The sequence below is a fragment of the Heptranchias perlo genome, chromosome 30 (assembly GCF_035084215.1).
Source record: "Heptranchias perlo isolate sHepPer1 chromosome 30, sHepPer1.hap1, whole genome shotgun sequence".
Lineage (NCBI taxonomy): Eukaryota > Metazoa > Chordata > Chondrichthyes > Hexanchiformes > Hexanchidae > Heptranchias > Heptranchias perlo.
The window spans coordinates 18,676,510-18,704,050 of record NC_090354.1 but is presented as its reverse complement, the minus strand read 5'-3'; the positions used below and the strand labels follow the sequence as shown (position 1 = coordinate 18,704,050).

Sequence of the window (27,541 nt, the reverse complement as noted above, 5' to 3'; positions counted from 1 at the left end):
GGATTTGCCTGGTTTGCAAGCAGACAGCACTCTGAGGGTCAGTGCAAACTGTACATTAGCTTGGATTTGCCTCATTTGCAGGCAGGGGATGCTGTCTGATGGTTCCTGGTAACTGAATTGTAAAATATGTTAGGTTAACCTGGCATCCAGGCAGAATGGAGTTTGAGAGTTCCTACTAACTGTGCAGGACTGTCAACATTAAGGAAATGCTAAGAGTGAGTTTAGGATTACTCATTTCAGCATGTGGATCTCTTTCTTTTAAGAGTATCATAGAATCATAGAATCACAGAAAGGTTGCAGCACGAAAGGAGGCCACTCGGCCCATCGAGTCCGCGCTGGCTCAATGCAAGACCAATCCAGCTAGTCCCACTCCCCCACCCTAGCCCCGTAGCCCTGAATTTTTTTTCCTTTCAAGTACTTGTCCAGTTCCCTTTTGAAGGCCATGATTGAATCTGCCTCCACCACCCCCACTAGCAGTCCATTCCAGATCCTAACCACTCGCTGTGTAAAAAAGTTTTTCCGCATGTCACCTTTGGTTCTTTTGCCAATCACCTTAAATCTGTGTCCTCTGTTTCTTTACCCTTTCGCCAATGGGAACAGTTTCTCTCTACCTACTCTGTCTAGACCCTTCATGATTTTGAATACCTCTATCAAATCTCCTCACAACCGCCTCTGTGCCAAGGAGAACAACCCCAGCTTCTCCAGTCTATCCACGTAACTAAAGTCCCTCATCCCTGGAATCATTCTAGTAAATCTCTTCTGCACCCTCTCTAAGGCCTTCACATCTTTCCTGAAGTGCGGTGCCCAGAACTGGACACAATACTCCAGTTGTGGTCGAACCAGTGTGTTTTATAAAGGTTCATCATGACTTCCATACTTTTGTACTCTATGCCTCTATTTATAAAGCCCAGGCTCCCGTATGCTTTTTTAACCATTTTCTCAACCTGCCCTGCCACCTTCAACGATTTGTGCACATATACCCCCAGATCTCTCTGTTCCTGTACCCCTTTTAGAGTTGTGCCCTCTAGTTTATATTGCTGCTCCTCGTTCTTCCTACTGAAATGTATCACTTTGCATTTTTCTGCCTTAAATTTCATCTGCCATGTGTCCGCCCATGCCACCAGCCTGTCTATATCCTCTTGAAGTCTATCACTGTCCTCCTCACTGTTTACTACCCTTCCAATCTGCAAATTTTGAAATTGTGCCCTGTACACCCAAGTCCAAGAAATTAATATATATCAAGAAAAGCAGTCCTAGTACCGACCCCTGGGGAACACCACTGTACACCTCTCTCCAGTCCAAAAAACAACCGTTCACCACTACTCTCTGTTTCCTGTCACTTAGCCAATTCTGTATCCATGCTGCTACTGCCCCCTTTATTCCATGAGTAGGTTACATTTTTAAACCATCATTGAGTCCCGCAGCCAATGATTGAAACTTGACAGGTCTGACTGTAAGTTAGATTTGCCTCGTTTGGAGGCAGAGAGCTCCTGTTAACAGTCCATGTGTCAGCCATAGCTCAGTGGTAGCACTCTCGCCTCTAAGACTAAAAGGTTGTATGTTCAAGTCCCACTCCAGAGACTTCAGCACATAATCTAGGCTGACACTTCAGTGCAGTACTGACGGAGTGCTGCACTGTCGGAGGTGCTGTCTTTCAAATGAAACGTTAAACCGAGACGACTGCCCTCTCAGATGGATATAAACAATCTCATGGCACTATTCCAAAAAAAGCAGGGGAGTTCTTCTCAGTGTCCTGGCCAACATTTATTCCTCAACTAACATCACTAAAAAAGAGATTTATTTCATTACTGTTTTTGGGACCTTGCTGTGCACAAATTGGCTGCCGTGTTTCCTACAACAGTGACTGCACTTCAGAAGTACCTCCTTGGCTGTAAAGCACTTTGGGACGTCCTGAGGTCATGAAAGGCGCTATATAAATGCAAGTTCTTTTTTCTTATGTGTTGGATTTGCCTGATTTTCAGGAAGAGAGTATTTTGGGAGCTCCTGTTAACAGTTCCAGGGTAAAAATTCTTCTGGTCATCATGTGTAGAGACATTGTTGATGCATTTGTGAAGAATTCCTCCTTTATCAAATACGTCATTATTTCCAGTGAAATGTTAAAGATGTTCTAGAAATACAAATAGCTGAGGAAATCTGGGTTGGATTTGCCTGGTTTCCATGACAGAGGGTTTCAGTCTGACAGAGCTCCTGCTGACTGCGGCGCGTATTTACCTGGTGCAGTCTGAGAGCTTCTGCTAACTTCACAGCCCAGTATTTAGATCTGCCTGGTTAGTGCTCTTGCTGACTGTAGACAGAGGGCGTGCAGCCTGAGAGCTCCCTGTTAACCTGCTTGTGCAATCCCCACCCATCTGCCACAGCCACGGAGTGGGCGGGAGGCGCAGCTCTCGCAAACAAGAGTCTGGCAAAAACACTCTGATCTTTATCTTTAGACGTTGTTGGTTTGAGGCACTTTAGAAAATGTGTCAGTGCCAGCAGAATGGGGGCTTATTGCTCTCCAGTAGATTCATGGGTAATGATGACACCAAACATTGCCACCTTTGTGCCTGTTGTTAAATGCTGATTTTTTTTTTAAAGCGTAATGTAACCAGCAGGATACTTGTGGAGTAAAACAAAAATATATCTCCCTGAGCCTTCTGGACAATTAATTGGAGGAGTGATTTTTGCACGAAGTGACAGCTGAGCTAGTGGAATCTCTTGCTGAAAGAAGAGTTAGTAGATCCAAGTGAGATTAAGTCTTTTGTTTTTTTTTATATATATATCTATATACTCTTTGAAAAATGGCGACAAGAGTAGGCGGAGGATACCCCATGAACCCAGGGAGCCCTATCAATCCCTCCTTGGGGGTGAATCCAATGAATCCCATGTCAGGACAAGCCGTCAGGATGCCTCTTAATCTGCAGCAGCAGTCTCCAGTCTTCCGGACGATGGGTCCCGGCGCCGCTTATTCCGTGAGTAACCCCCCTCACCCCATCTCTTGCAACTTCTTTGAACGCAAAACTTTCCAACTTCTCGCCTTATTTACTTATTTTTCCCCCCCGATCGGAAACTACTGAAACTGACCCCCAGAGAAACCCAACACCAGTGTTTATCTGGGGATCATGCTCAAATCTTTTAATCGATTTTTATTCAGTGCAGTCTAATTTTATTTCTTAAACTCTTATAAATAAATACTTTATTCATTTGCATCATATTTGAGTTTAAATTTGTATATGTGCTTTGGACACGTGCAAGAAAAATTAAAGCAGGTCCAAGTGTATTTTTATTTTATAAAGTGTGATAGTGCCGTTTGGAGCTGCTCTCTCTCTTTGGTATTGATCGGATTGGGAATGAAATCCGCTCTGAACTGACCCCTGGGCAGGTCTCCCTGCATTTACCGCGTTCCTTGTTGAAATTAACTGAAACTCGGCCTAAAAGCTCCCTCCCCGATCCTTCCTGGTGAATTGTTTTTTTTCCCCCCCCTTTTCGCTTTACTTCCGCATTGAGTGTCGCATCTGAAAGCCTTGTTCACAGATCGCCGAGAAGCTGCGGCTCCCTGACCCTGCTTCCAGCAAACAGCAGCCGCTCCCCGCTCCCCCCCCACCGGAGGAGGGAAAAGCAGAACCCCCCCCCCCCCCCCCGGAGGAGGGAAAAGCAGAACCCCCCCCCCCCCCCGGAGGAGGGAAAAGCAGAACCCCCCCCCCCCCCGGAGGAGGGAAAAGCAGAACCCCCCCCCCCCCCGGAGGAGGGAAAAGCAGAACCCCCCCCCCCCCGAGCCCGGCAAGGTCGGGGGTCTGTGCAAAGTTAAAATATACAACCGTGGTTTCCCACGTGGTCTGCAATACTGTAACTGACGAGAGGCACATGAGCGCCATCACATGCCTCGCTATAGGGACAGGGGGGGGGAGAGAAGATCTGAATTATAGGGTCAGGGGCTGATAGGAGATCTGAATTATAGGGTCAGGGGGGAGAGAAGATCTGAATTATAGGGTCAGGGGCTGATAGGAGATCTGAATTATAGGGTCAGGGGACTGATAGGAGATCTGAATTATAGGGTCAGGGGACTGATAGGAGATCTGAATTATAGGGTCAGGGGACTGATAGGAGATCTGAATTATAGGGTCAGGGGCTGATAGGAGATCTGAATTATAGGGTCAGGGGACTGATAGGAGATCTGAATTATAGGGTCAGGGGACTGATAGGAGATCTGAATTATAGGGTCAGGGGCTGATAGGAGATCTGAATTATAGGGTCAGGGGACTGATAGGAGATCTGAATTATAGGGTCAGGGGCTGATAGGAGATCTGAATTATAGGGTTAGGGGCTGATAGGAGATCTGAATTATAGGGACATGGGACTGATAGGAGATCTGAATTATAGGGTTAGGGGCTGATAGGAGATCTGAATTATAGGGACATGGGGCTGATAGGAGATCTGAATTATAGGGTCAGGGGACTGATAGGAGATCTGAATTATAGGGTCAGGGGCTGATAGGAGATCTGAATTATAGGGACATGGGGCTGATAGGAGATCTGAATTATAGGGTCAGGGGCCGATAGGAGATCTGAATTATAGGGTCAGGGGCTGATAGGAGATCTGAATTATAGGGTCAGGGGCTGATAGGAGATCTGAATTATAGGGTCAGGGGCTGATAGGAGATCTGAATTATAGGGTCAGGGGCTGATAGGAGATCTGAATTATAGGGTCAGGGGCTGATAGGAGATCTGAATTATAGGGTCAGGGGCTGATAGGAGATCTGAATTATAGGGTCAGGGGCTGATAGGAGATCTGAATTACAGGGTCAGGGGCTGATAGGAGATCTGAATTATAGGGTCAGGGGCTGATAGGAGATCTGAATTACAGGGTCAGGGGCTGATAGGAGATCTGAATTATAGGGTCAGGGGCTGATAGGAGATCTGAATTACAGGGTCAGGGGCTGATAGGAGATATGAATTATAGGGTCAGGGGCTGATAGGAGATCTGAATTACAGGGTCAGGGGCTGATAGGAGATCTGAATTATAGGGTCAGGGGCTGATAGGAGATCTGAATTATAGGGTCAGGGGCTGATAGGAGATCTGAATTATAGGGACATGGGACTGATAGGAGATCTGAATTATAGGGTCAGGGGCTGATAGGAGATCTGAATTATAGGGTCAGGGGCTGATAGGAGATCTGAATTATAGGGTCAGGGGCTGATAGGAGATCTGAATTATAGGGACATGGGACTGATAGGAGATCTGAATTATAGGGTCAGGGGCTGATAGGAGATCTGAATTATAGGGTCAGGGGCTGATAGGAGATCTGAATTACAGGGTCAGGGGCTGATAGGAGATCTGAATTACAGGGTCAGGGGCTGATAGGAGATCTGAATTATAGGGTCAGGGGCTGATAGGAGATCTGAATTATAGGGTTAGGGGCTGATAGGAGATCTGAATTATAGGGTCAGGGGCTGATAGGAGATCTGAATTATAGGGTCAGGGGCTGATAGGAGATCTGAATTATAGGGTCAGGGGCTGATAGGAGATCTGAATTACAGGGTCAGGGGCTGATAGGAGATCTGAATTACAGGGTCAGGGGCTGATAGGAGATCTGAATTATAGGGTCAGGGGCTGATAGGAGATCTGAATTATAGGGTTAGGGGCTGATAGGAGATCTGAATTATAGGGTCAGGGGCTGATAGGAGATCTGAATTACAGGGTCAGGGGCTGATAGGAGATCTGAATTACAGGGTCAGGGGCTGATAGGAGATCTGAATTACAGGGTCAGGGGCTGATAGGAGATCTGAATTATAGGGTTAGGGGCTGATAGGAGATATGAATTATAGGGTCAGGGGCTGATAGGAGATATGAATTATAGGGTTAGGGGCTGATAGGAGATCTGAATTATAGGGTTAGGGGCTGATAGGAGATATGAATTATAGCGTCAGGGGCTGATAGGAGATATGAATTATAGGGTTAGGGGCTGATAGGAGATATGAATTATAGGGTCAGGGGCTGATAGGAGATATGAATTATAGGGTTAGGGGCTGATAGGAGATCTGAATTATAGGGTTAGGGGCTGATAGGAGATATGAATTATAGGGTTAGGGGCTGATAGGAGATATGAATTATAGGGTCAGGGGCTGATAGGAGATATGAATTATAAGGTCAGGGGCTGATAGGAGATATGAATTATAGGGTCAGGGGCTGATAGGAGATATGAATTATAGGGTCAGGGGCTGATAGGAGATCTGAATTATAGGGTTAGGGGCTGATAGGAGATCTGAATTACAGGGTCAGGGGCTGATAGGAGATCTGAATTATAGGGTTAGGGGCTGATAGGAGATCTGAATTACAGGGTCAGGGGCTGATAGGAGATATGAATTATAGGGTCAGGGGCTGATAGGAGATCTGAATTATAGGGTTAGGGGGAGATGGGAGATCTGAATTATAGGGACATGGAGCTGATAGGAGAGCTGAATTATAGGGACATGGGGCTGATAGGAGATCTGAATTATAGGGACATGGGGCTTATAGGAGATCTGAATTATAGGGACATGGAGCTGATAGGAGATCTGAATTATAGGGACATGGGGCTTATAGGAGATCTGAATTATAGGGACATGGAGCTGATAGGAGAGCTGAATTATAGGGACATGGGGCTGATAGGAGATCTGAATTATAGGGACATGGGGCTTATAGGAGATCTGAATTATAGGGACATGGAGCTGATAGGAGATCTGAATTATAGGGACATGGGGTTGATAGGAGATCTGAATTATAGGGACATGGGGCTGATAGGAGAGTTGAATTATAGGGTTAGGGGGAGATGGGAGATCTGAATTATAGGGACATGGAGCTGATAGGAGATCTGAATTATAGGGACATGGGGCTGATAGGAGATCTGAATTATAGGGACATGGGACTGATAGGAGATCTGAATGATAGGGACATGGGGCTGAAAGGAGATCTGAATTATAAGGAAATGAGGCTGTTAGGAGATCTGAATTATAGGGACATGGGGCTGATAGGAGATCTGAATTATAGGGACAGAGGGAGATAGGAGAGCTGAATTATAGGGACATGGGGCTGATAGGAGATCTGAATTATAGGGACATGGGACTGAAAGGAGATCTGAATTATAAGGAAATGAGGCTGTTAGGAGATCTGAATTATAGGGACATGGGGCTGATAGGAGATCTGAATTATAGGGACATGGGACTGAAAGGAGATCTGAATTATAAGGAAATGAGGCTGTTAGGAGATCTGAATTATAGGGACATGGGGCTGATAGGAGATCTGAATTATAGGGACATGGAGCTGATAGGAGAGCTGAATTATAGGGACATGGGACTGAAAGGAGATCTGAATTATAAGGAAATGAGGCTGTTAGGAGATCTGAATTATAGGGACATGGGGCTGATAGGAGATCTGAATTATAGGGACATAGAATCATAGAAGTTACAACATGGAAACAGGCCCTTCGGCCCAACATGTCCATGTCGCCCAGTTTATACCACTAAGCTAGTCCCAATTGCCTGCACTTGGCCCATATCCCTCGATACCCATCTTCCCCATGTAACTGTCCAAATGCTTTTTAAAAGACAAAATTGTACCCGCCTCTACTACTGCCTCTGGCAGCTCGTTCCAGACACTCACCACCCTTTGAGTGAAAAAAATTGCCCCTCTGGATCCTTTTGTATCTCTCCCCTCTCACCTTAAATCTGTGCCCCCTCGTTATAGACTCCCCTACCTTTGGGAAAAGATTTTGACTATCGACCTTATCTATGCCCCTCATTATTTTATAGACTTCTATAAGATCACCCCTTAACCTCCTACTCTCCAGGGAATAAAGTCCCAGTCTGTCTAACCTCTCCCTGTAAGTCAAACCATCAAGTCCCGGTAGCATCCTAGTAAATCTTTTCTGCACTCTTTCTAGTTTAATAATATCCTTTCTATAATAGGGTGACCAGAACTGTACACAGTACTCCAAGTGTGGCCTCACCAATGCCCTGTACAACTTCAACAAGACATCCCAACTCCTGTATTCAATGTTCTGACCAATGAAACCAAGCATGCTGAATGCCTTCTTCACCACCCTATCCACCTGTGACTCCACTTTCAAGGAGCTATGAATCTGTACTCCTAGATCTCTTTGTTCTATAACTCTCCCCAACGCCCTACCATTAACGGAGTAGGTCCTGGCCCGATTCGATCTACCAAAATGCATCACCTCACATTTATCTAAATTAAACTCCATCTGCCATTCATCGGCCCACTGGCCCAATTTATCAAGATCCCGTTGCAATCCTAGATAACCTTCTTCACTGTCCACAATGCCACCAATCTTGGTGTCATCTGCAAACTTACTAACCATGCCTCCTAAATTCTCATCCAAATCATTAATATAAATAACAAATAACAGCGGACCCAGCACCGATCCCTGAGGCACACCGCTGGACACAGGCATCCAGTTTGAAAAACAACCCTCGACAACCACCCTCTGTCTTCTGTCGTCAAGCCAATTTTGTATCCAATTGGCTACCTCACCTTGGATCCCATGAGATTTAACCTTATGTAACAACCTACCATGCGGTACCTTGTCAAATGCTTTGCTGAAGTCCATGTAGACCACGTCTACTGCACAGCCCTCATCTATCTTCTTGGTTACCCCTTCAAAAAACTCAATCAAATTCGTGAGACATGATTTTCCTCTCACAAAACCATGCTGACTGTTCCTAATTAGTCCCTGCCTCTCCAAATGCCTGTAGATTCTGTCCCTCAGAATACCCTCTAACAACTTACCCACTACAGATGTCAGGCTCACTGGTCTGTAGTTCCCAGGCTTTTCCCTGCCGCCCTTCTTAAACAAAGGCACAACATTTGCTACCCTCCAATCTTCAGGCACCTCACCTGTAGCGGTGGATGATTCAAATATCTCTGCTAGGGGACCCGCAATTTCCTCCCTAACCTCCCATAACGTCCTGGGATACATTTCATCAGGTCCCGGAGATTTATCTACCTTGATGCGCGTTAAGACTTCCAGCACCTCCCTCTCTGTAATATGTACACTCCTCAAGACATCACTATTTATTTCCCCAAGTTCCCTAACATCCATGCCTTTCTCAACCGTAAATACCGATGTGAAATATTCATTCAGGATCTCACCCATCTCTTGTGGTTCCGCACATAGATGACCTTGTTGATCCTTAAGAGGCCCTACTCTCTCCCTAGTTACCCTTTTGCCCTTTATGTATTTGTAGAAGCTCTTTGGATTCACCTTTGCCTGATCTGCCAAAGCAATCTCATATCCCCTTTTTGCCCTCCTGATTTCTCTCTTAACTCTACTCCGGCAATCTCTATACTCTTCAAGGGATCCACTTGATCCCAGCTGCCTATGCATGTCATATGCCTCCTTCTTATTTTTGACTAGTGCCTCAATCTCCCGAGTCATCCAAGGTTCCCTACTTCTACCAGCCTTGCCCTTCACTTTATAAGGAATGTGCTTACACTGAACCCTGGTTAACACACTTTTGAAAGCCTCCCACTTACCAGACGTCCCTTTGCCTGCCAACAGACTCTCCCAATCAACTTCTGAAAGTTCCTGTCTAATACCATCAAAATTGGCCTTTCCCCAATTTAGAATTTTAACTTTTGGGCCAGACCTATCCTTCTCCATAGCTATCTTAAAACTAATGGAATTATGATCACTGGTCCCAAAGTGATCCCTCACTAACACTTCTGTCACCTGCCCTTCCTTATTTCCCAAGAGGAGGTCAAGTTTTGCCCCCTCTCTAGTCGGGCCATCCACATACTGAATGAGAAATTCCTCCTGAATACACTCAACAAATTTCTCTCCATCCAAGCCCCTAATGATATGGCTGTCCCAGTCAATGTTGGGAAAGTTAAAGTCCCCTACTATTACCACCCTATTTTTCTTGCAGCTGTCTGTAATCTCCTTACATATTTGCTCCTCAATTTCCCGTTGACTATTTGGGGGTCTGTAGTACAATCCTATCAAAGTGATCTCTCCCTTCTTATTTTTCAGTTCTACCCATATGGACTCAGTGGGCGAACCCTCGGATATATCCCCTCTCACTACTGCCGTGATGTTCTCCCTAATCAAGAACGCAACTCCCCCTCCTCTCTTACCTCCTGCTCTATCTTTCCTATAGCATCTGTACCCTGGAACATTGAGCTGCCAGTCCTGCCCCTCCCTTAGCCATGTTTCAGTAATAGCTATAACATCCCAGTCCCATGTACCCATCCATGCCCTGAGTTCATCTGCCTTGCCCATCAGACTTCTTGCATTGAAATAAATGCAGTTTAATCTAGTCTTCCCTTGGTCTTTGCCCTGCTTTCTCAGACCATCTGTCCGGTCATGTTCTGTACACTCTCCCTTACTGCCTTTTGTTTCTGTCACCACTTTATTTCCCACTGACTTCCTGCATCGGTTCCCATCCCCCTGCCACATTAGTTTAAACCCTCCCCAACAGCACTAGCAAACACTCCCCCTAGGACATTGGTTCCAGTCCTGCCCAGATGCAGACCGTCCAATTTGTACTGGTCCCACCTCCCCCAGAACCGGTTCCAATGGCCCAGGAATTTGAATCCCTCCCTCTTGCACCATCTCTCAAGCCACGTATTCATCTTAGCTATCCTGTCATTCCTACTCTGACTAGCCCGTGGCACTGGTAGCAATCCTGAGATTACTACCTTTGAGGTCCTACTCTTTAGTTTAACTCCTAACTCCCTAAATTCAGCTTGTAGGACCTCATCCTGTTTTTTACCTATATCGTTTGTGCCTATATGCACCACGACAACTGGCTGTTCACCCTCCCCCTCCAGAATGTCCTGCAGCCGCTCCGAGACATCCTTGACCCTTGCACCAGGGAGGCAACATACCATCCTGGAGTCTCGGTTGCGTCCGCAGAAACGCCTGTCTATTCCCCTTACAATCGAGTCCCCTATCACTATAGCTCTGCCACTCTTTTTCCTGCCCTCCTGTGCAGCAGAGCCAGCCACGGTGCCATGAACCTGGCCACTGCCACCTTCCCCTGGTGAGCCATCTCCGCCAACAGTATCCAAAACGGTATACCTGTTTTGGAGGGAGATGACCGCAGGGGACCCCTGCACTGCCTTCCTACTCTTCCTCTGTCTGTTGGTCACCCATTCACTATCTCCCTCAGTAATTTTTATCTGCGGTGTGACCAACTCACTGAACGTGCTATCCACGACTTTCTCAGCATCGCGGATGCTCCAAAGTGAGTCCATCCGCAGCTCCAGAGCCGTCAAGCGGTCAAACAATAGCTGCAGCTGGACACACTTCCCGCAGGTGAAGGAATCAGGGATACAGGAAGGAGCCCTGAATTCCCACATCCCACAAGAGGAACATGACACGGCCCTGGGATCTCCTGCCATGACTTAACCCTTAAATTAGCTTAAGAACAACTACAATGTCAAGAGAAAAAAAAAGGAAAGAAAAACTACTTACCACTCCCTTTAAGGAGTTTACTCCTTTCAATTGTTCTCAATTTAGAGAATGTTAACTACACTAGGGACCTTGATTCACTAAAAAATAAACGCTACTTCCTATAAGACCTGCAGACCTTCCCTTTCCTTTTACTTCAGTTACTGTAGATAAGGAGAAATACTCACCTGAACCTACTCACCAATCAGGTGCCTCCCCTGTGTCGCGTCCCGATCTGATTCCTGACGTCACTTCGAACTCGGTCGCAGCTCCGCTCGGCTCCTCTCAGCGCTCTGAAATCCCGCCTTTTATCGGACGCTCCCTCCGCTCAGCTCGGCTCCTCTCAGCTGTTCTCAGCGCTCTGAAATCCCGCCTTTTATCGGACGCTCCCTCCGCTCGGCTCGGCTCCTCTCAGCTGTTCTCAGCGCTCTGAAATCCCGCCTTTTATCGGACGCTCCCTCCGCTCGGCTCGGCTCCTCTCAGCTGTTCTCAGCGCTCTGAAATCCCGCCTTTTATCGGACGCTCCCTCCGCTCGGCTCGGCTCCTCTCAGCTGTTCTCAGCGCTCTGAAATCCCGCCTTTTATCGGACGCTCCCTCCGCTCGGCTCGGCTCCTCTCAGCTGTTCTCAGCGCTCTGAAATCCCGCCTTTTATCGGACGCTCCCTCCGCTCGGCTCGGCTCCTCTCAGCTGTTCTCAGCGCTCTGAAATCCCGCCTTTTATCGGACGCTCCCTCCGCTCGGCTCGGCTCCTCTCAGCGCTCTGAAATCCCGCCTTTTATCGGACGCTCCCTCCGCTCGGCTCGGCTCCTCTCAGCTGTTCTCAGCGCTCTGAAATCCCGCCTTTTATCGGACGCTCCCTCCGCTCGGCTCGGCTCCTCTCAGCTGTTCTCAGCGCTCTGAAATCCCGCCTTTTATCGGACGCTCCCTCCGCTCGGCTCGGCTCCTCTCAGCTGTTCTCAGCGCTCTGAAATCCCGCCTTTTATCGGACGCTCCCTCCGCTCGGCTCGGCTCCTCTCAGCGCTCTGAAATCCCGCCTTTTATCGGACGCTCCCTCCGCTCGGCTCGGCTCCTCTCAGCTGTTCTCAGCGCTCTGAAATCCCGCCTTTTATCGGACGCTCCCTCCGCTCGGCTCGGCTCCTCTCAGCGCTCTGAAATCCCGCCTTTTATCGGACGCTCCCTCCGCTCGGCTCGGCTCCTCTCAGCTGTTCTCAGCGCTCTGAAATCCCGCCTTTTATCGGACGCTCCCTCCGCTCGGCTCGGCTCCTCTCAGCTGGTAGGAGCTGATAGGAGAGCTGAATTATAGGGACATGGAGCTGATAGGAGAGCTGAATTATAGGGACATGGGACTGAAAGGAGATCTGAATTATAAGGAAATGAGGCTGTTAGGAGATCTGAATTATAGGGACATGGGGCTAATAGGAGATCTGAATTATAGGGACATGGGACTGATAGGAGATCTGAATTATAGGGAAATGAGGCTGTTAGGAGATCTGAATTATAGGTACATGGAGCTGATAGGAGAGCTGAATTATAGGGACAGAGGGAGATAGGAGATCTGAATTATAGGGATATGGGGCTGATAGGAGATCTGAATTATAGGGACAGAGGGAGATAGGAGAGCTGAATTATAGGGACATGGGACTGATAGGAGATCTGAATTATAGGGAAATGAGGCTGTTAGGAGATCTGAATTATAGGGACATGGGGCTAATAGGAGATCTGAATTATAGGGACATGGGGCTGATAGGAGATCTGAATTATAGGTACATGGAGCTGATAGGAGAGCTGAATTATAGGGACAGAGGGAGATAGGAGATAGTAGAGCTGAATTATAGGGACATGGGGCTGTTAGGAGATCTGAATTATAGGGACATGGGGCTGATAGGAGTTCTGAATTATAGGTACATGGAGCTGATAGGAGAGCTGAATTATAGGGACAGAGGGAGATAGGAGATAGTAGAGCTGAATTATAGGGACATGGGGCTGATAGGAGATCTGAATTATAGGGACATGGGGCTGATAGGAGATCTGACTTATAGGGATGGAGAGAAAGGAGATCTGAATTATAGGGACAGAGAGAGATAGGAGATCTGAATTATAGGGACATGAGAAATGATTTGAATGAAGGGACTGAGTGCAGTGTGTCCAAGTTCGCTGACTATACAAAGCGGGGTGGGAAAGTAAGCTGTGAGGAGGACACAAAGTGTCTGTAAAGGGATATAGACAGGTTAAGTGAGTGGGCAAGAAGGTGGCAGATGGAGTATAATGTGGGGATATGTGAGGTTATTCACTTTAGTGGAAGAATAGAAAAACAGCATATTTTTTAAATGGTGAGAAACTATTAAATGTTGGTGTCAGAGAGACTTGGGTGTCCTCGTACAAGAAACACAAAAAGTTAGCATGCAGGTACAGCAAGCAATTAGGAAGGCAAATGGCATGTTAGCCTTTATTGCAAGGGGATTTGAGTACAAGAGTAAGGAAGTCTTACCACAATTGTACAGGTCTTTGGTGAGACCTCACCTGGAGTACTGCGTACTGTTTTGGTCTCCTTATCTAAGGAAGAATATACTTGCCTTAGAGGCGGTGCAACGAAGATTCACTAGATTAATTCCTGGGATGGTAGGGTTTTCCTATGAGGAGAGGTTGAGTAGAAAGGGCCTATAATCTTTGGAGTTTAGAAGAATGAGAGGCGATCTCATTGAAATATATAAGATTCTGAGGGGGCTGAGAAGTTGTTTCCCCTGGCTGGAGAGTCTAGAACTAGAGGGCATAGTCGCAGGATAAGGGGTCGGCCATTTAAGACTGAGATGAGGAGGAATTTCTTCACTCAGAGGGTTGTGAATCTCTGGAATTCTCTATCCCAGAGGGATGTGGATGCTGAGTCGTTGAGTAAATTCAAGGCTGAGATGGATACATTTTTGGACTCTAGGGGAATCAAGGGATATGGGGATCGGGCAGGAAAGTGGAGTTGAGGTTGAAGATCAGCCATGATCTGATTGAATGGCGAAGCAGGCTCAAGGGGCCGTTTGGACTACTCCTGCTCCAATTTCTTATGTTCTTATAGGAGATCTGAATAATAGGGACAGAGGGAGATGGGAGATCTGAATTATAGGGACATGGGAAAAATTGGGATCACAATTATAGTGACATGCAAGAGTTACCAAACAGAAATCATAGAGGTCGTGGGGTAAACATGAGATCTGTATTACAGCGACATCGGCAAAGTATCTGATTGGAATTTTTGGGACATAAGGGAAGATACAAGATCGCAAAATTCAGGTGATATGAGATCCAAATTGTAGGGTTCATGGGACAGATTGGAGGCCTAAGTTATCGATACATGAGAAAGATACAAGATCAGAGTTATAATGAACGGGGGAAAAGATGACATCTGAATTATAGAGACACAGATCATAGAATGTTACAGACAGGGAAAGATCGCTTGGCCCTTCAAGTCTGTGCTAGTGTATTTCTCCACAGGCTACCTACTCCAATCCCACTCTCTGTTGCTCCTCGCACCTTTTGCTATTCCTCGTTTTCAAGCAACTATCTGATTCTCTTTTAACAGAACCTATAGACTCTGCTTCAACAATGATTTATGACAGAGAATCCCATATTCTAACCACAATCTGTGTAAAGAAATTTTTTCGAATCTCCCTTTTAATTCATTTGTGATTATCTTAAATTTGTGCCCACTGGTTACTGTCTCGCTGAGCAATGAAAGTAATCTATCACTATTTACCCTATGGTACTTCTTCATAATATTGATAACCTCAATAGGTCTCTTCTCAACCTCCTCAGCTTCAATGAAAAAGTCCTAACTTCTCAAGTCTCTCTTCATAACTGTAACCACTCATCCTTGGTAACATCCTAGTGAATCTATGCTGTATCTTTCCTCTTATTTCTGTGCCTCTAGATACAAAACCAAGGATTCTGTTTGCCTTTTTATGGCCTTATCTACTTGAGCTGCCACCTTTAGTGACCTGTGCGTCTGTACACCAAGGTCCCTCTGCTCTATTTAAAATGTTACCATTTAAGGTGTACTTCGTTTCCCTATTCTTCCTTTTAACCTGTATTACTTCACTTTTCTCTTTATTGAATACTATCTGCCCATCCTGGTCGCCTATCTGTATCCTCTAGCAGTTTTTTGCAGTCTGCATTGCAATTTGCCACATACTCCATTTGGTATCGCCAACAAATCTCAATATTGTTCTACTTTCTCAATTCCTAAATCCAGATTATGTTTGTATTTGTAAATAACAGTAGCCCCAAAACAGACTCCTGTGCAATACAACTCACTACATCTTTCCAGTCTAGGAATACTCCCTTTATCCATAGCCTTTCTTCCTGCCCTCCAACCATCTCTCCATCCAAATGGCCACATTCCCCTTAATTCCATGTGCCATTATCTTTTCCGTAAGTCTCTTCTGTCATATCAAATGCTTTTTGAAAATCATATAAACCACATTTCATTTATTTATCTTTCTTCAAAGAATTCTATAAGGTTAGTTGAGCATGACTTGCGTTTAGAAATTCATGCTGACTGTTTCTGATTTACTCATGTTTCTCCAAGTGTTTAGTAATTTCATCCCATATTATAGACTCTACTAGTTTACCAACTGAAATAAGTCTAACTGGTCTTTAATTTCCTGGCTTTATTTTTGCCTCCTTTTTGAAGAGCTATGAGATCAGAATTAAAAAGGCATGAGTCAGATATGGGATTTGAATTATAGAGATAAAAGGGAGATATGAAAACTGAACTACAGGGCGGTGGGATTGATATGAAATCTGAATTATAGGAACATGGTGAAACTATGAGAGCAGAATTATAATGTCATGGGGCAGATATGAGATCTGAATTGTAGGACCATGGGGCACATACGAGATATGAATTATATGGTTAGGGACCAGTTATGAGATCTGAATTATAGGATATAGGGGAGATACAAGACCTGAATGAAAGTGGCATGGGTGAGATACATAATCTGAATTGTTAGAGCTGTGGGGAGATCAGGGGAAAAATTTGGCGAGACATTACGCCATCAGCAAGGCCTCACATGTAATTGATGGCTTATTGGAAAATCACGTTTGCACTGCTCACAATTTTCCATCCGAAGTGGGTGGAGAATTGTGGATAGTGATACTGCAATTTTACGTGTGAGGCCTTGCCGAGGTCTCAAAAAATTTCATCCATAGGATCTGAATTGTAGATTGTGGTTAGATATTGAGATCTGTATTATGGAGGCCATGGGGAGCAGGTGAGATCCAAATTATAGGGACATGTGTGAGGTATGAGATATGGGGAATTTCTAGGAGATCTGTACAGTGAGGATATAAACATGGATGTTTCTAGACTTTTGGCTTTGAAGACACTAAGGAACCATGCATTACTGAATCCTTGTGATTTAATTGGTATGGAACTATCATTTTGACTGGCTATAAATCAATACCAGGGCAGGCTATCAAAGGGGCATTGTGAAATACACAATATAGACCTATACTGGCAACTTATTTGATCTTACCCACATGTGGAAGAAGTCCACAATCTCCCTTCCAACAACTGCATCCTTATTTATAACACTTGCAGACAGACTGGTGGGGCAGCTTAATGATAAGCTCTGACAAACAGTAATTTATTGAACGGAGTTAAAGTATCTCATGTAAATGTATAAAGCTGGGTTGGTTGGTCAATTGTCATAATCAGAAAGGCCATAGATGGAAAGAGACATTACCCTTGCACTCTCACTTCTGCTGGCACTTCTGTAAATATGTTATCTAGTAGACTGCGTATTGCCTGTTTGTGACAATGTTATGTATACTTTCTTGATTTCCCCCTTCCTCTTCTTCTCAGCGTCCAGGGATGCCACCAGGTGCTCGCATGGGAATGCCAGGCATGCAGATGGGCATGCCCGCTGGCCCATCATTCATGGGGAGCTCTGCCATGAGACCAGGCATTCCGCAGCCAATGATGGACCCGTTTCGTAAACGTCTGCTTCCACAGCAGCAGCCTCCGCAGCCAATACAGAATCGTGGGAGAGGGTAAGACACCGGAAAGGAGGCCTAGGTCCCTGGATACAGAAAACAAAGCATTTATTCATGTCTTTCAGAGAGAACAGCCAAGTTAATGAAATGCATTAAAATTTATAAACCTGGGCTTCCCCAATGGCTCTGAGTTTATCCAGTGCATAGATGAGTCATACAAAACAAGAAGATTCCAGCTTCAATGCCAGGTCTTTGCCTAGTTATCTGATCTCAGAATTGGCAGTGGTAGGACACTGTGGTTGGTCTCAGCACCTCTGGGTTAGGGAGGAGAAAATTGGCCACGGTTCCCATTCCTGACTGCTGTCCAGTGACTCCTACAGGATATAAATGCGTGGCATGATGCCCTCTGTAGTTGAGTAGGCTGCTGGCACCCGCTGTCAAGCCTCACACATGAATATGAGTACATGGGCAAGGTACTTGGGAGAGCAACCAGCACCTATGGAATCCTATCCCAGCAAGGAGTCAATACTTCCAGAGAGGAGGGGACAAAATTGGCAAGAAAAAGAGAGAAAAAATCAAAACAAGTAATAAGTTCCTTACCAAATCGAGAAGTAGAGGAGTGGGTTACTTTAATTTCCTTTTGTGTGTATAAATGTAGGCCTCATCCCTCTGCAAAGCCACATGGGAGAAATTTACCTCACTGCTGTGTCTGCCCTCTGGACAGATATGATAATGAGCTCAACATCCTGTGTCTTGCTCTGAAACAGGGTAGGGCTGCAGGCGGGCTGGAATACAAGGTCACAATCTTCCTGAATCCTTCTACCAATTTCAGATGACAGCCTTGGTAGAGTAACAGGAAGTACTCTGAGGGAAGTGTTAAATCATTTTTGAAATATTCATATATAAAATAATGGTTACAAGCTGTAATTCAATTGGGTGGGTCAAATAGTTTATGTATAGAATAATGGAAACCTAGAAGTGAGTTTAAAAATTGGAATCCAATTGAAGGGGTCAGATTATTTATGTATTGAATAATGGATTCTCAGGAGTGAGTTATCGAATCTAATTGAAAAAAGAAAAGAACAAAGACTTGCATTTATATAGTGCCTTTCACGACCTCAAGACCTCCCAAATTGCTTTAAAGTCAGTGATATACTTTTGAAGTGTGGTCAATGTTGTAATCTAGGAAACGCGGCAGCCAATTTGCACACAGCAAGATCCCACAAACAGAAATGTGATAATGACCAGATAATCTGTTTTTTAGTGATGTTGGTTGAGGGATAAATATTGGCCAAGAACTCCTTTACTCTTCTTCGAATAGTGACATGGGATCTCTTACGTCCACCTGAAAGGGAAGATGGAGCCTTAGTTTAACATCTTATCCGAAAGATGGCACCTCTGACAATGCAGCATTCCCTTGGTACTGCACTGAAGTCAGCCTGGATTATTTGCTCAAGTCTCTGGAGTAGTACTTGAACCTACAGCCTTCTGATTCAGAGGCGAGAGAAAGTGCTACCACTGAGCCATGGCTGACACCTTATTTGAGGAGTTGAGGTGATCCCTATATAAAATAGTGGATAACTGGAAATGAATTACAAACTGTAATCCAATTTGGGGTTCAGGTGGTTTAAGTTTAGCACAAAGGATTCCAGAGAGTGAATTACAGGAGTGAACCTGCACTGCCCCTTCCCACATTACTCGCTGAATAATGGCAATTCTTGTGGGAAAATCATATTTAAAATCTGCTCTGTTCTGAAATTAAATTTCAGTACTTACGAAAAGGAGAAGTGAAAGCTTCAGAGGCCCAAGATTCAATGCTTGATCTGTGCTGATCTCAGTTGGGGTGCTACAAATTAAAAAAGAAATGGGGAAAGGGTAGTTGAACGAGGGTAAGTGGATAATGTTCTCAGAGAGTGGCACAGACTTGATGGGCTGACTGGCCTCCTCCAGTGCTGTAAAAGTCCATGATTCTATGTACCTGGGATAGGGAGGGGTCAAAAATCAGGCAAGATTCCTGCTCCTCATCACTATCCAATGACTCCTGGTGGAAAGTGTGAATGCCAGATGGGGACAGGATTGGGCTCAACCATGATGTCCTCTGTGGCAAACAGCCCATCAACGCTCAGGCTTGGATTTTCCACTGGTGGCCACCCGTTCTGCCAGGAGCAGTAAATGCGTGGAATACTGTTCCAGCAGAGCTCCATCGACTTTTCACCATGACATAGTTTCCAGGGGGCAGAGCAGGGAGTCTGACCAAGCTTGCTGTATCTAACCATGGAGTTGCTTGATGGGGCAAAGGGTGAAGTGAGCTTTACTTTACAGCTGATTACAGAAGTGAACAAAAATACCATGTCCCTGAAATGACTTCTTCGTTTTGCATATGAAAATTTACGATAATAAAAAAAAACTGTTTTTAAAATACAACAGAGTCATGTATAACAAGCACAATTTGTATGAGTTTGTATGTTCAGTTGATGTTTAAAAGGCATGCATTTAATCTTCAGTCGGTATTGTTACCTAACAATGTCCGTTTGGTACCCACAGTGTCAAGAGACGGAAGATGGCTGACAAAATTCTACCACAAAGGGCAAGTCTTTGATCTTGCTTTTACTTTTTTGAGACTTACTTATACAAAATTGTCTTGGGTGCCAAACACAGAGATCCTAGGTCAGCCAATAGTAGCAGAGACTCCAGAAGGATGATCTATGTGCCCCTCACATTGATTTACAACCTGTCTAATAGATGGCACAGCAGAAGGATGTTTCATGTGTCCAAATGGTTTCAGTGCCAGGTGCTTGGCCAGTAACCCAAGTGGGTCGTGCTGGCACCCAGCACCCTAATGGTCACAGTCGTAACTGCTTGTTACCATAGTGGTTACAGTGTCAACTGTCGGGTATCCTGGGGATATATTTTCTGCTGTTTGCTACTTTTAAGGAAAAACTAGAGCTAAGCGTAAAACGGGAAAACTTGTTTTAGAGTAAAGTCTATTTTTTTCACTAAAATTAGCAAACAGTAGAAAAATGCCCCATAGTGATTGTGAAGCCAGTTTCCTAAAGAGATTATTTGTGTGAGCCTTATAAGTGCCTTATAAACGCTGTCAGTTTTTTAATTTGAAGTTGGCCTCTGCTCAGCACCTTCCTACAATAGAAGATGTTCATCACCGACTCATCAAACTAGTCTATCAAAACCCTTTATAATTTTAAAAACGTCTATTAAATCGTCTCTTCGCCTTCTCTGCTTCAGTGGAAATAGTCCCCAGTATCTCAAGTCTGTCCTTACAATTAGATTCTCATCCTGGTGAACCTACACTGTACTCTGGCTTTAATGTCCTTTCTATAATGTGGCACTCAAAACTGCACACAGTATGCTAACTGCAGCCTAAGCATTGCCACATATAAATTTATCATTATCTCCTTGCTGTTGTGCTCTATGCCCCTATTTTTAAAAAAACAAAATGCAGTTGACCTTTTGAGGAATTATTTATTTGAAGCCCAGACCTGTGACTACCAGCATTTCTCTCTGGCATGTAGTTCAAAATATTCTCTCCAAGCAAGTTTGAAAGGACAAAATCTATGAATGTACTATTGGACTTTCTTGAAATTTCAAGTGAATATAGTGCAAAAATCTCACACGTTCACTATCATACCTTACTGAAATCATTGTGACAATGCAGCAGAGTACAGTGTGGGAACAGTAAACCAAACTTCTCACAGGCAACACCACAAGGCCACTAGTTACTGTTTAGTTGCTCTTGTTTCAGTCCAAAGCAGCCTTGATAATTTGTTACCTTTTATTTTTCAGATCAGGGAACTTGTTCCCGAATCCCAAGCTTACATGGATCTCTTAGCCTTTGAGCGCAAACTGGATCAGACTATTATGAGGAAACGACTGGAGATTCAAGAGTCTATGAAGAAACCCTTAACGGTACAGCTCCTCAAAACACAAAATTCAGTTACATTTTTTGGGATGGGGGATTCTAAATTGTTTTCCTATCAAGATTTAATAGATTGTCTCCAAAGTGTCATTCTTTTCTCTCACTTCTACACAGCCATGCTCCTTCATTATGCATCAGCAATGTTTCACAACTATTCAACTGTGTATAAATGAGGTGAAACAAGCCACAAAACAAAGACCACACAATCAGAACATTAACAGAATGATCTTTGTATTAGTTGTTTCATTTGTGTCTGAATTTTCTGCCAGACTAAGAGGTTTCAATAAACACAACCTACCGTTGCTCCAGCCTAGTGCCTCTCGTTGGGGAGGGCCCTTGCTGCCAATCACAAGGTTGTGAGTTTGAGACTGGGCTCCCTTCCACTTGGATTTGGTCATCTTAGTGATTGAGTCCCATGGCTGCCTCTTGCTTCTGGTCTGTTATTTAAGTGGTCAGGTCTGCTAAATACATGAAGTGCAGTGTTCCACGAGAAAGAGACATCAGGTAATCACAAAGTGGCCTGGATGCAGCCATGGACAAGTATTTGGCCAAAATCCTGCTGTCTTGACTAGAAAACACTGAATTGTAGCAAATGGTCCAACGTGCTTGGCTGGAGGATGATGATGCATAGTTTATGAGCTGTTCTATCATTATATTCTCCTGACTAGAAGACACTTGAGTGGCTCAGACTGCCTGGCTCTTCTAAAAGAAGATCATCGAGAAGATCTGAGCAAGCAATCTCCTCCTGCTGCTCAGCTTTGACAGGATATGCAATAGCAAGTGGCCTGCAAGAGGAGAAAATCCAGAGAAACATTGTTTAATTGCACAAAGAAAACGCACTTTTTGTGGCATTAACAGATGGCCAGGCTATTATTTACAGGTGTCCTATATTGGAAAGTTTCTGAGACACTTGGTGTTTTTTTCTTTTCAGCAAAAGCGCAAACTAAGGATCTACATCTCCAACACCTTCACCCCAGCCAAGCCCGAGGACGAAGAGGGAGAGACTGTTGCATCATGGGAGCTTCGGGTGGAAGGCAAGCTACTTGATGATGTAAGTTGGATTTAATCTGTCCTGCACTCGGTATCTGTACCTAATACTGGTATTAAATATATCAATCGTGGAGATAGTTTTATCTGTGGCAAACACAAGTGCAATCACAGTGATGTACCAATATGCTTGTTTTTAATAAATACCAAGATGCAGTATTTTTTGATTCAGTACCTGAGAATGGAGCTATTTGGAGGGGTTTATACCATAGATCACTTTTAAGTGAACACTGCAGCTGTACAAGTTTTTAAAAAAGCGTAACGAATATCTAACACCAGGTCACAGAGATGATAGTGGATGCCTGGCATTGGGTCACAGCGAGGATATTGACTGTCTGGCAGAGGGTTACAAGACTTCAGTTCAGTTGAGCGATTGTAAGACTGAAATTGGCAGTTAGCAGAACCCCAAGACCGAATTACTACCAGATATTTGTTGTTCTTTGCAATATAATGTAGGGTTTATTTTAATATATTTATAAACTGCACCCTCTATATTTTGTAAATCCTGTAACATATCATCTGAAACTGGAACACTTACCTATACATATTTGAAATACATGACCCAATTCTATTTGTATAATATCTCACAGAATAGAGTTGTTACAACATTAAGATAAATGCAGTATATAAATAACATGGTGGAGCAGGGCATAGGGATACAGTATACCAATGGTACAAAGCTGTAGGGCACAGTAAATACATCCAACATATTTGGTGCAGTAAGTTCCTTATCTTTGTTGTGCTGTCAGAGGGAGACACGGAGCACAGTCTAAGCAAGGTAGAGAAAATGAACGACTGAACCACCCAAATCCCCTTAGCGGCAGGTTATAGAGTGGGGTTGGCTGAAGCTCAATACCATTAACGTCCTGCCCTGGCAATGTGCCCGTTTATAAACAGAAGCATGTTTAACTGGGTAACTGAAATGTGCTGTTTCTGTAATTTCCCTTTTCCAGCCTGGAAAAGTGAAACGGAAGTTCTCATCCTTTTTCAAGAGTTTGGTTATCGAATTGGACAAAGATCTGTACGGACCAGACAATCACTTGGTGGAGGTAAGACAGCTGCTGGGTGATGATTGGGTTAACGAGACGGGATCATCGTGCTATCCCGTCCTCACCCCCTCCCTCCATCCCCCACACAAGAAGCTGTGAAACAGGACATTATCACTGTCAAAAAAAACATTGTGATATTTGTGTAGGACCAGGCCACTGCAAACTTAAATTTACTGCTTTAACATCCAGATTAAACACATAACATACAGAGTCATTCATCACAGCAATCAACACAGAAACATATGAAACATGATATCATTACACAGCCAGATAAACCAGTTATATAGCAGTAGGCACACATAATGCAACTGCAGCTCCTTTACTACCCTTCAGACATCCGCTGCATGCATTTTCCATATATGTGTCTTAAATACCAGCCATCGTGACACATTTTATAAAGTGCCCTGTTTGTTGCCTTTCACCCATTTTGTTTTACCCTGTATGAAGCTAATCTGATCTCTCTGTACAAGGTGTGAATGTGTTTTGACAGCTGTTACTACGTGTATGATAGTGACTCCCATCTGTTCCTATTGTGTTGATAATGCTGTGTGTTTTTGCTATTGCCTTCCTGCTTTTTTCTCCTCAGAGGAATCAAATGTCTCCCAGCAAAATTAATTCTGCTGAAGTGCTGGCAGTCCCAGGCTGTGCAAAATATTCTCTTTGTTAAAATTTGCTGATCTATATTATATCCCAAACTGTAACAGGGATTATAATGATGTGGAGATGCCGGTGATGGACTGGGGTTGACAATTGTAAACAATTTTACAACACCAAGTTATAGTCCAACAATTTTATTTTTAATCCCACAAGCTTTCGGAGGCTTCCCCCTTCCTCAGGTGGTGTGGAAAATTTTCCACACCACCTGAGGAAGGGGGAAGCCTCCGAAAGCTTGTGGGATTAAAAATAAAATTGTTGGACTATAACAAGGGATTATAATAGCAACCCTGCAGTTTTCTGAATGGCTAACTTATGTTTCACCAGGGGAAGGATTTGGACTGTTGAGTGTCCTGTGTAGACACAGTCCTCAAGTGTAGATATACCAAGAAAAAAGAAAGATTATTAATTAACACCGGCTCTGAAACCATTAACAGACACAATCTCAAGGTGATGTTTCCAATCTGTGCTACTCCTTCTCAGTGGGGTGAATTCAACCATATCTTCACACAAGGAGAACTAGCACATAATATTGCTCCTGTACTGCGGTGTTATTGCCTAAGTAAAAGAACACCGTTAAAACACCGTTCAAGTGTTCAACTGAAATAGATTGTGCTGTGCAGATTGGTCCCCCAATGCCTCATTGGCTTAGTGTTTATTTTTTTTCCTCAGACCTCTGTGAAGTGCCTCTTTGTTAATGGTGTTATATAAATGGCAAGTTGTTGTTGTTCCAGGATAATTAAATGCAGTTCATTACATTTTGAGTAAAACCCTCCCCAGCCCCTGACCACGCTAATTAGACTGGCTGTAGGAAAACCAGAGACGCCATTGGCGTGTGTCCCAGTGGCGGCATTAACAGTGGCCTGAGAGCTGGTCCCTTCCCCACTCAGGTGTAAATAGTTACAGGAGACCTAAAGGGGAGGAAAATCAATTTAAAAAATGGTAGGGGTTTAAAAAAAAAATTCTTTGGCTTGACTGACGTGTTGTGTTACTTGACTTGTAACTGACATGTAATTCTGATGTGGACCACAGTGGCACAGGTTACCTACCACCCAGGAGACAGACGGCTTTCAGGTGAAAAGACCAGGAGACGTGAATGTGAAATGTACCCTGCTCTTGATGCTCGACCACCAGGTAGGAATTCCCTGATTCACTGGAACTGTTCCAACAATAAAACAGAAATAAAAGCTGCTTTTTGCACCGTGTGAGACACGTGCTAATATCTGTGGTTCCTGAAGCAAGTGGGGTGGGGGGTGCGTTTGTGCCACTAGTATGATTCTATTAGCCTGCAACAGGCCTGCATTAAAAAAGTGCACAGAGGAATTTATTATGAGCGCATTAAATGTTCATACAGGAACAGCATTAGTTGGAAAATATCCCCCCATGCTTAGGTGTGATTTTTCCTGTAGTGTATTGGTATTGATACAGTAAATAAGCCCCGGGAAGTTATAGCACCTCCCCACCCCGTTTCCTTATGGAAAGTTCTAGAACGGTGCTGGAACAACTGCAGTGTGGGTTCTCAACCGGGGTGAGTTGGGAATCCATTATGCGGTTTAAGTGGGTAATATTTTTAATTTATTTTCAGGATGTGGGCATTGCTGGCGAGGCCAGCATTTATCGCCCATCCCGAGTTGCCCTGAGAAGGTGGTGGTGAGCCGCCGCCTTGAACCGCTGCAGTCCGTGTGGTGAAGGTTCTCCCACAGTGCTGTTATACTTTGTAGCAGTTTGGTACAACTGAGTGGCTTGCTAGGTCACTTCAGAGGGCAGTTAAGAGGCAACCACATTGATGTGGGACTGGAGTCACATATAGGCCAGACCGGATAAGGACGGCAGGTTTCCTTCCCTAAATGACTTTGGTGAACCACTTTGTTTTTTAACGACAATCCAACAGCTTCATGGTCGCTTTTTACTTGCACCAGCTTTTTATTTCCAGATTTTTAAAACTGAATTCAAATTCTCAATCTGGTGGGATTTGAACTCATGTACTTTGGTTTATTCGTCCAGGCCTCTGATATACTAATGTAACCATTACATTACCTTACCCAATTTAACCAAAAAAAAGGTGATGTTGATATTAAAATACTGACTTGCAAGTACCTGCATCCGTTGTGTTGATTGGAAACAACTATCTTGAAATTCTCTAAGGTGTAAGGAGCTAAAAATAGCCCTTGCTCACAGTAGGTACAGGGTTCACTCCATATCTGTAAGAAAGCAGTGAAATGGAAATTGCAGTAGAATTGGTTCTAAGAGCTAGGAAGGGCAGACGGAGAACTAACTTAGCCACGTTAATTTGGAGGGTGAGGGAAAAAAAAGTTGTGTTACAAGGCTGCAGGATAATTGAGGAAATCCGATAGCATCACTTACCATGAGAACAAAATTCCAGCCATCTATGCAGTGAACAGAGCCCATAGATCATGTTACAACTTGTAGCTCGCCCAGCCCTGCTGTTGTATTGTGGAACATATGTTTAGTTTGCTTGCAAGGGGTTGTCATTGTTCTGGATCTGTAGTAACAGCCTGGTTAAGGTGGTGCCAGTTTTACTTCATGTGATTTTCTGCTAAATCAGACAAGATGTGCCAGTAATAGAGGAATATTTTTAATTGTATGAAACTGAACAAAATGTCCAGCCTGTGATCACAAGTAATCTTGTCTTCCACTTCAGCCCCCACAGTATAAGCTGGATGCCAGATTGGCCCGTTTGCTGGGGGTCCACACTCAGACACGGGCTAACATCATGCAGGCGCTGTGGCTGTACATCAAGAAGAACAAGCTGCAGGACAACCATGAAAAGGAATACATCATCTGCAATCGCTACTTCAAGCAGGTAAGAAACACTCTGCTCCCAACGGAGAGGACACAGTTCTTATTTGCAACACACACACACACACACACACACACACACACACACACGTGTAACCCATGATTGCTCATGAAATGTGTTACTCATCTCAATATTGAGGGGAGAGCTGATGAGAGAGCACAAGACAATTTCCGCAGAAAAGGAAAGAAAATCAAAAATTGCTATAGATGGCAGTTCAGTTGGCATGGACGAAAGCTTGGAAGGACTTTGACTGCCCACTTTGGGTGAGTGGTTAACTCAAGTCGTTTAGCGCATAGTGTAGGCAGACCTGAAACGTGAAGGAAATACAAAAAAATCGGAGCCTTGGAGCATTCCATAATGTTTCACAGTTTACTGTTAGACTAACAGAATGCTTATGTTCCTGTGTATATGCACTAAAGTCCAATCGTATTCAGGAATCCATCTAAAGCAAGAGTGTCCAACTTACAGCCTTAGGGCCACATGAAGGCCCAGAGGCTGTACTTGAATTTTGTGTGCCCAGAGGCTGTACTTGAATTTTGTGTGCCCAGAGGCTGTACTTGAATTTTGTGTGCCCAGAGGCTGTACTTGAATTTTGTGTGCCCAGAGGTT

At 44.4% G+C, this 27,541-nt stretch overlaps 1 protein-coding gene across 1 annotated transcript in view; it reads left to right on the top strand.

The window, feature by feature from the left end:
- The first annotated feature begins 2,313 nt into the window (after nucleotides 1–2,313).
- smarcd2 (SWI/SNF related, matrix associated, actin dependent regulator of chromatin, subfamily d, member 2) overlaps nucleotides 2,314–27,541 on the top strand; it is a 48,381-nt gene continuing 23,153 nt past the window's right edge. The window contains exons 1-8 of the mRNA XM_067969000.1: nucleotides 2,314–2,969; nucleotides 17,297–17,484; nucleotides 19,972–20,014; nucleotides 21,229–21,351; nucleotides 22,293–22,412; nucleotides 23,362–23,457; nucleotides 25,144–25,245; nucleotides 26,774–26,935. Of these exons, the coding sequence (XP_067825101.1) occupies nucleotides 2,799–2,969; nucleotides 17,297–17,484; nucleotides 19,972–20,014; nucleotides 21,229–21,351; nucleotides 22,293–22,412; nucleotides 23,362–23,457; nucleotides 25,144–25,245; nucleotides 26,774–26,935 (1,005 nt within the window). The 5' untranslated portion in view covers nucleotides 2,314–2,798. The remainder of the gene's footprint in view (nucleotides 2,970–17,296; nucleotides 17,485–19,971; nucleotides 20,015–21,228; nucleotides 21,352–22,292; nucleotides 22,413–23,361; nucleotides 23,458–25,143; nucleotides 25,246–26,773; nucleotides 26,936–27,541) is intronic.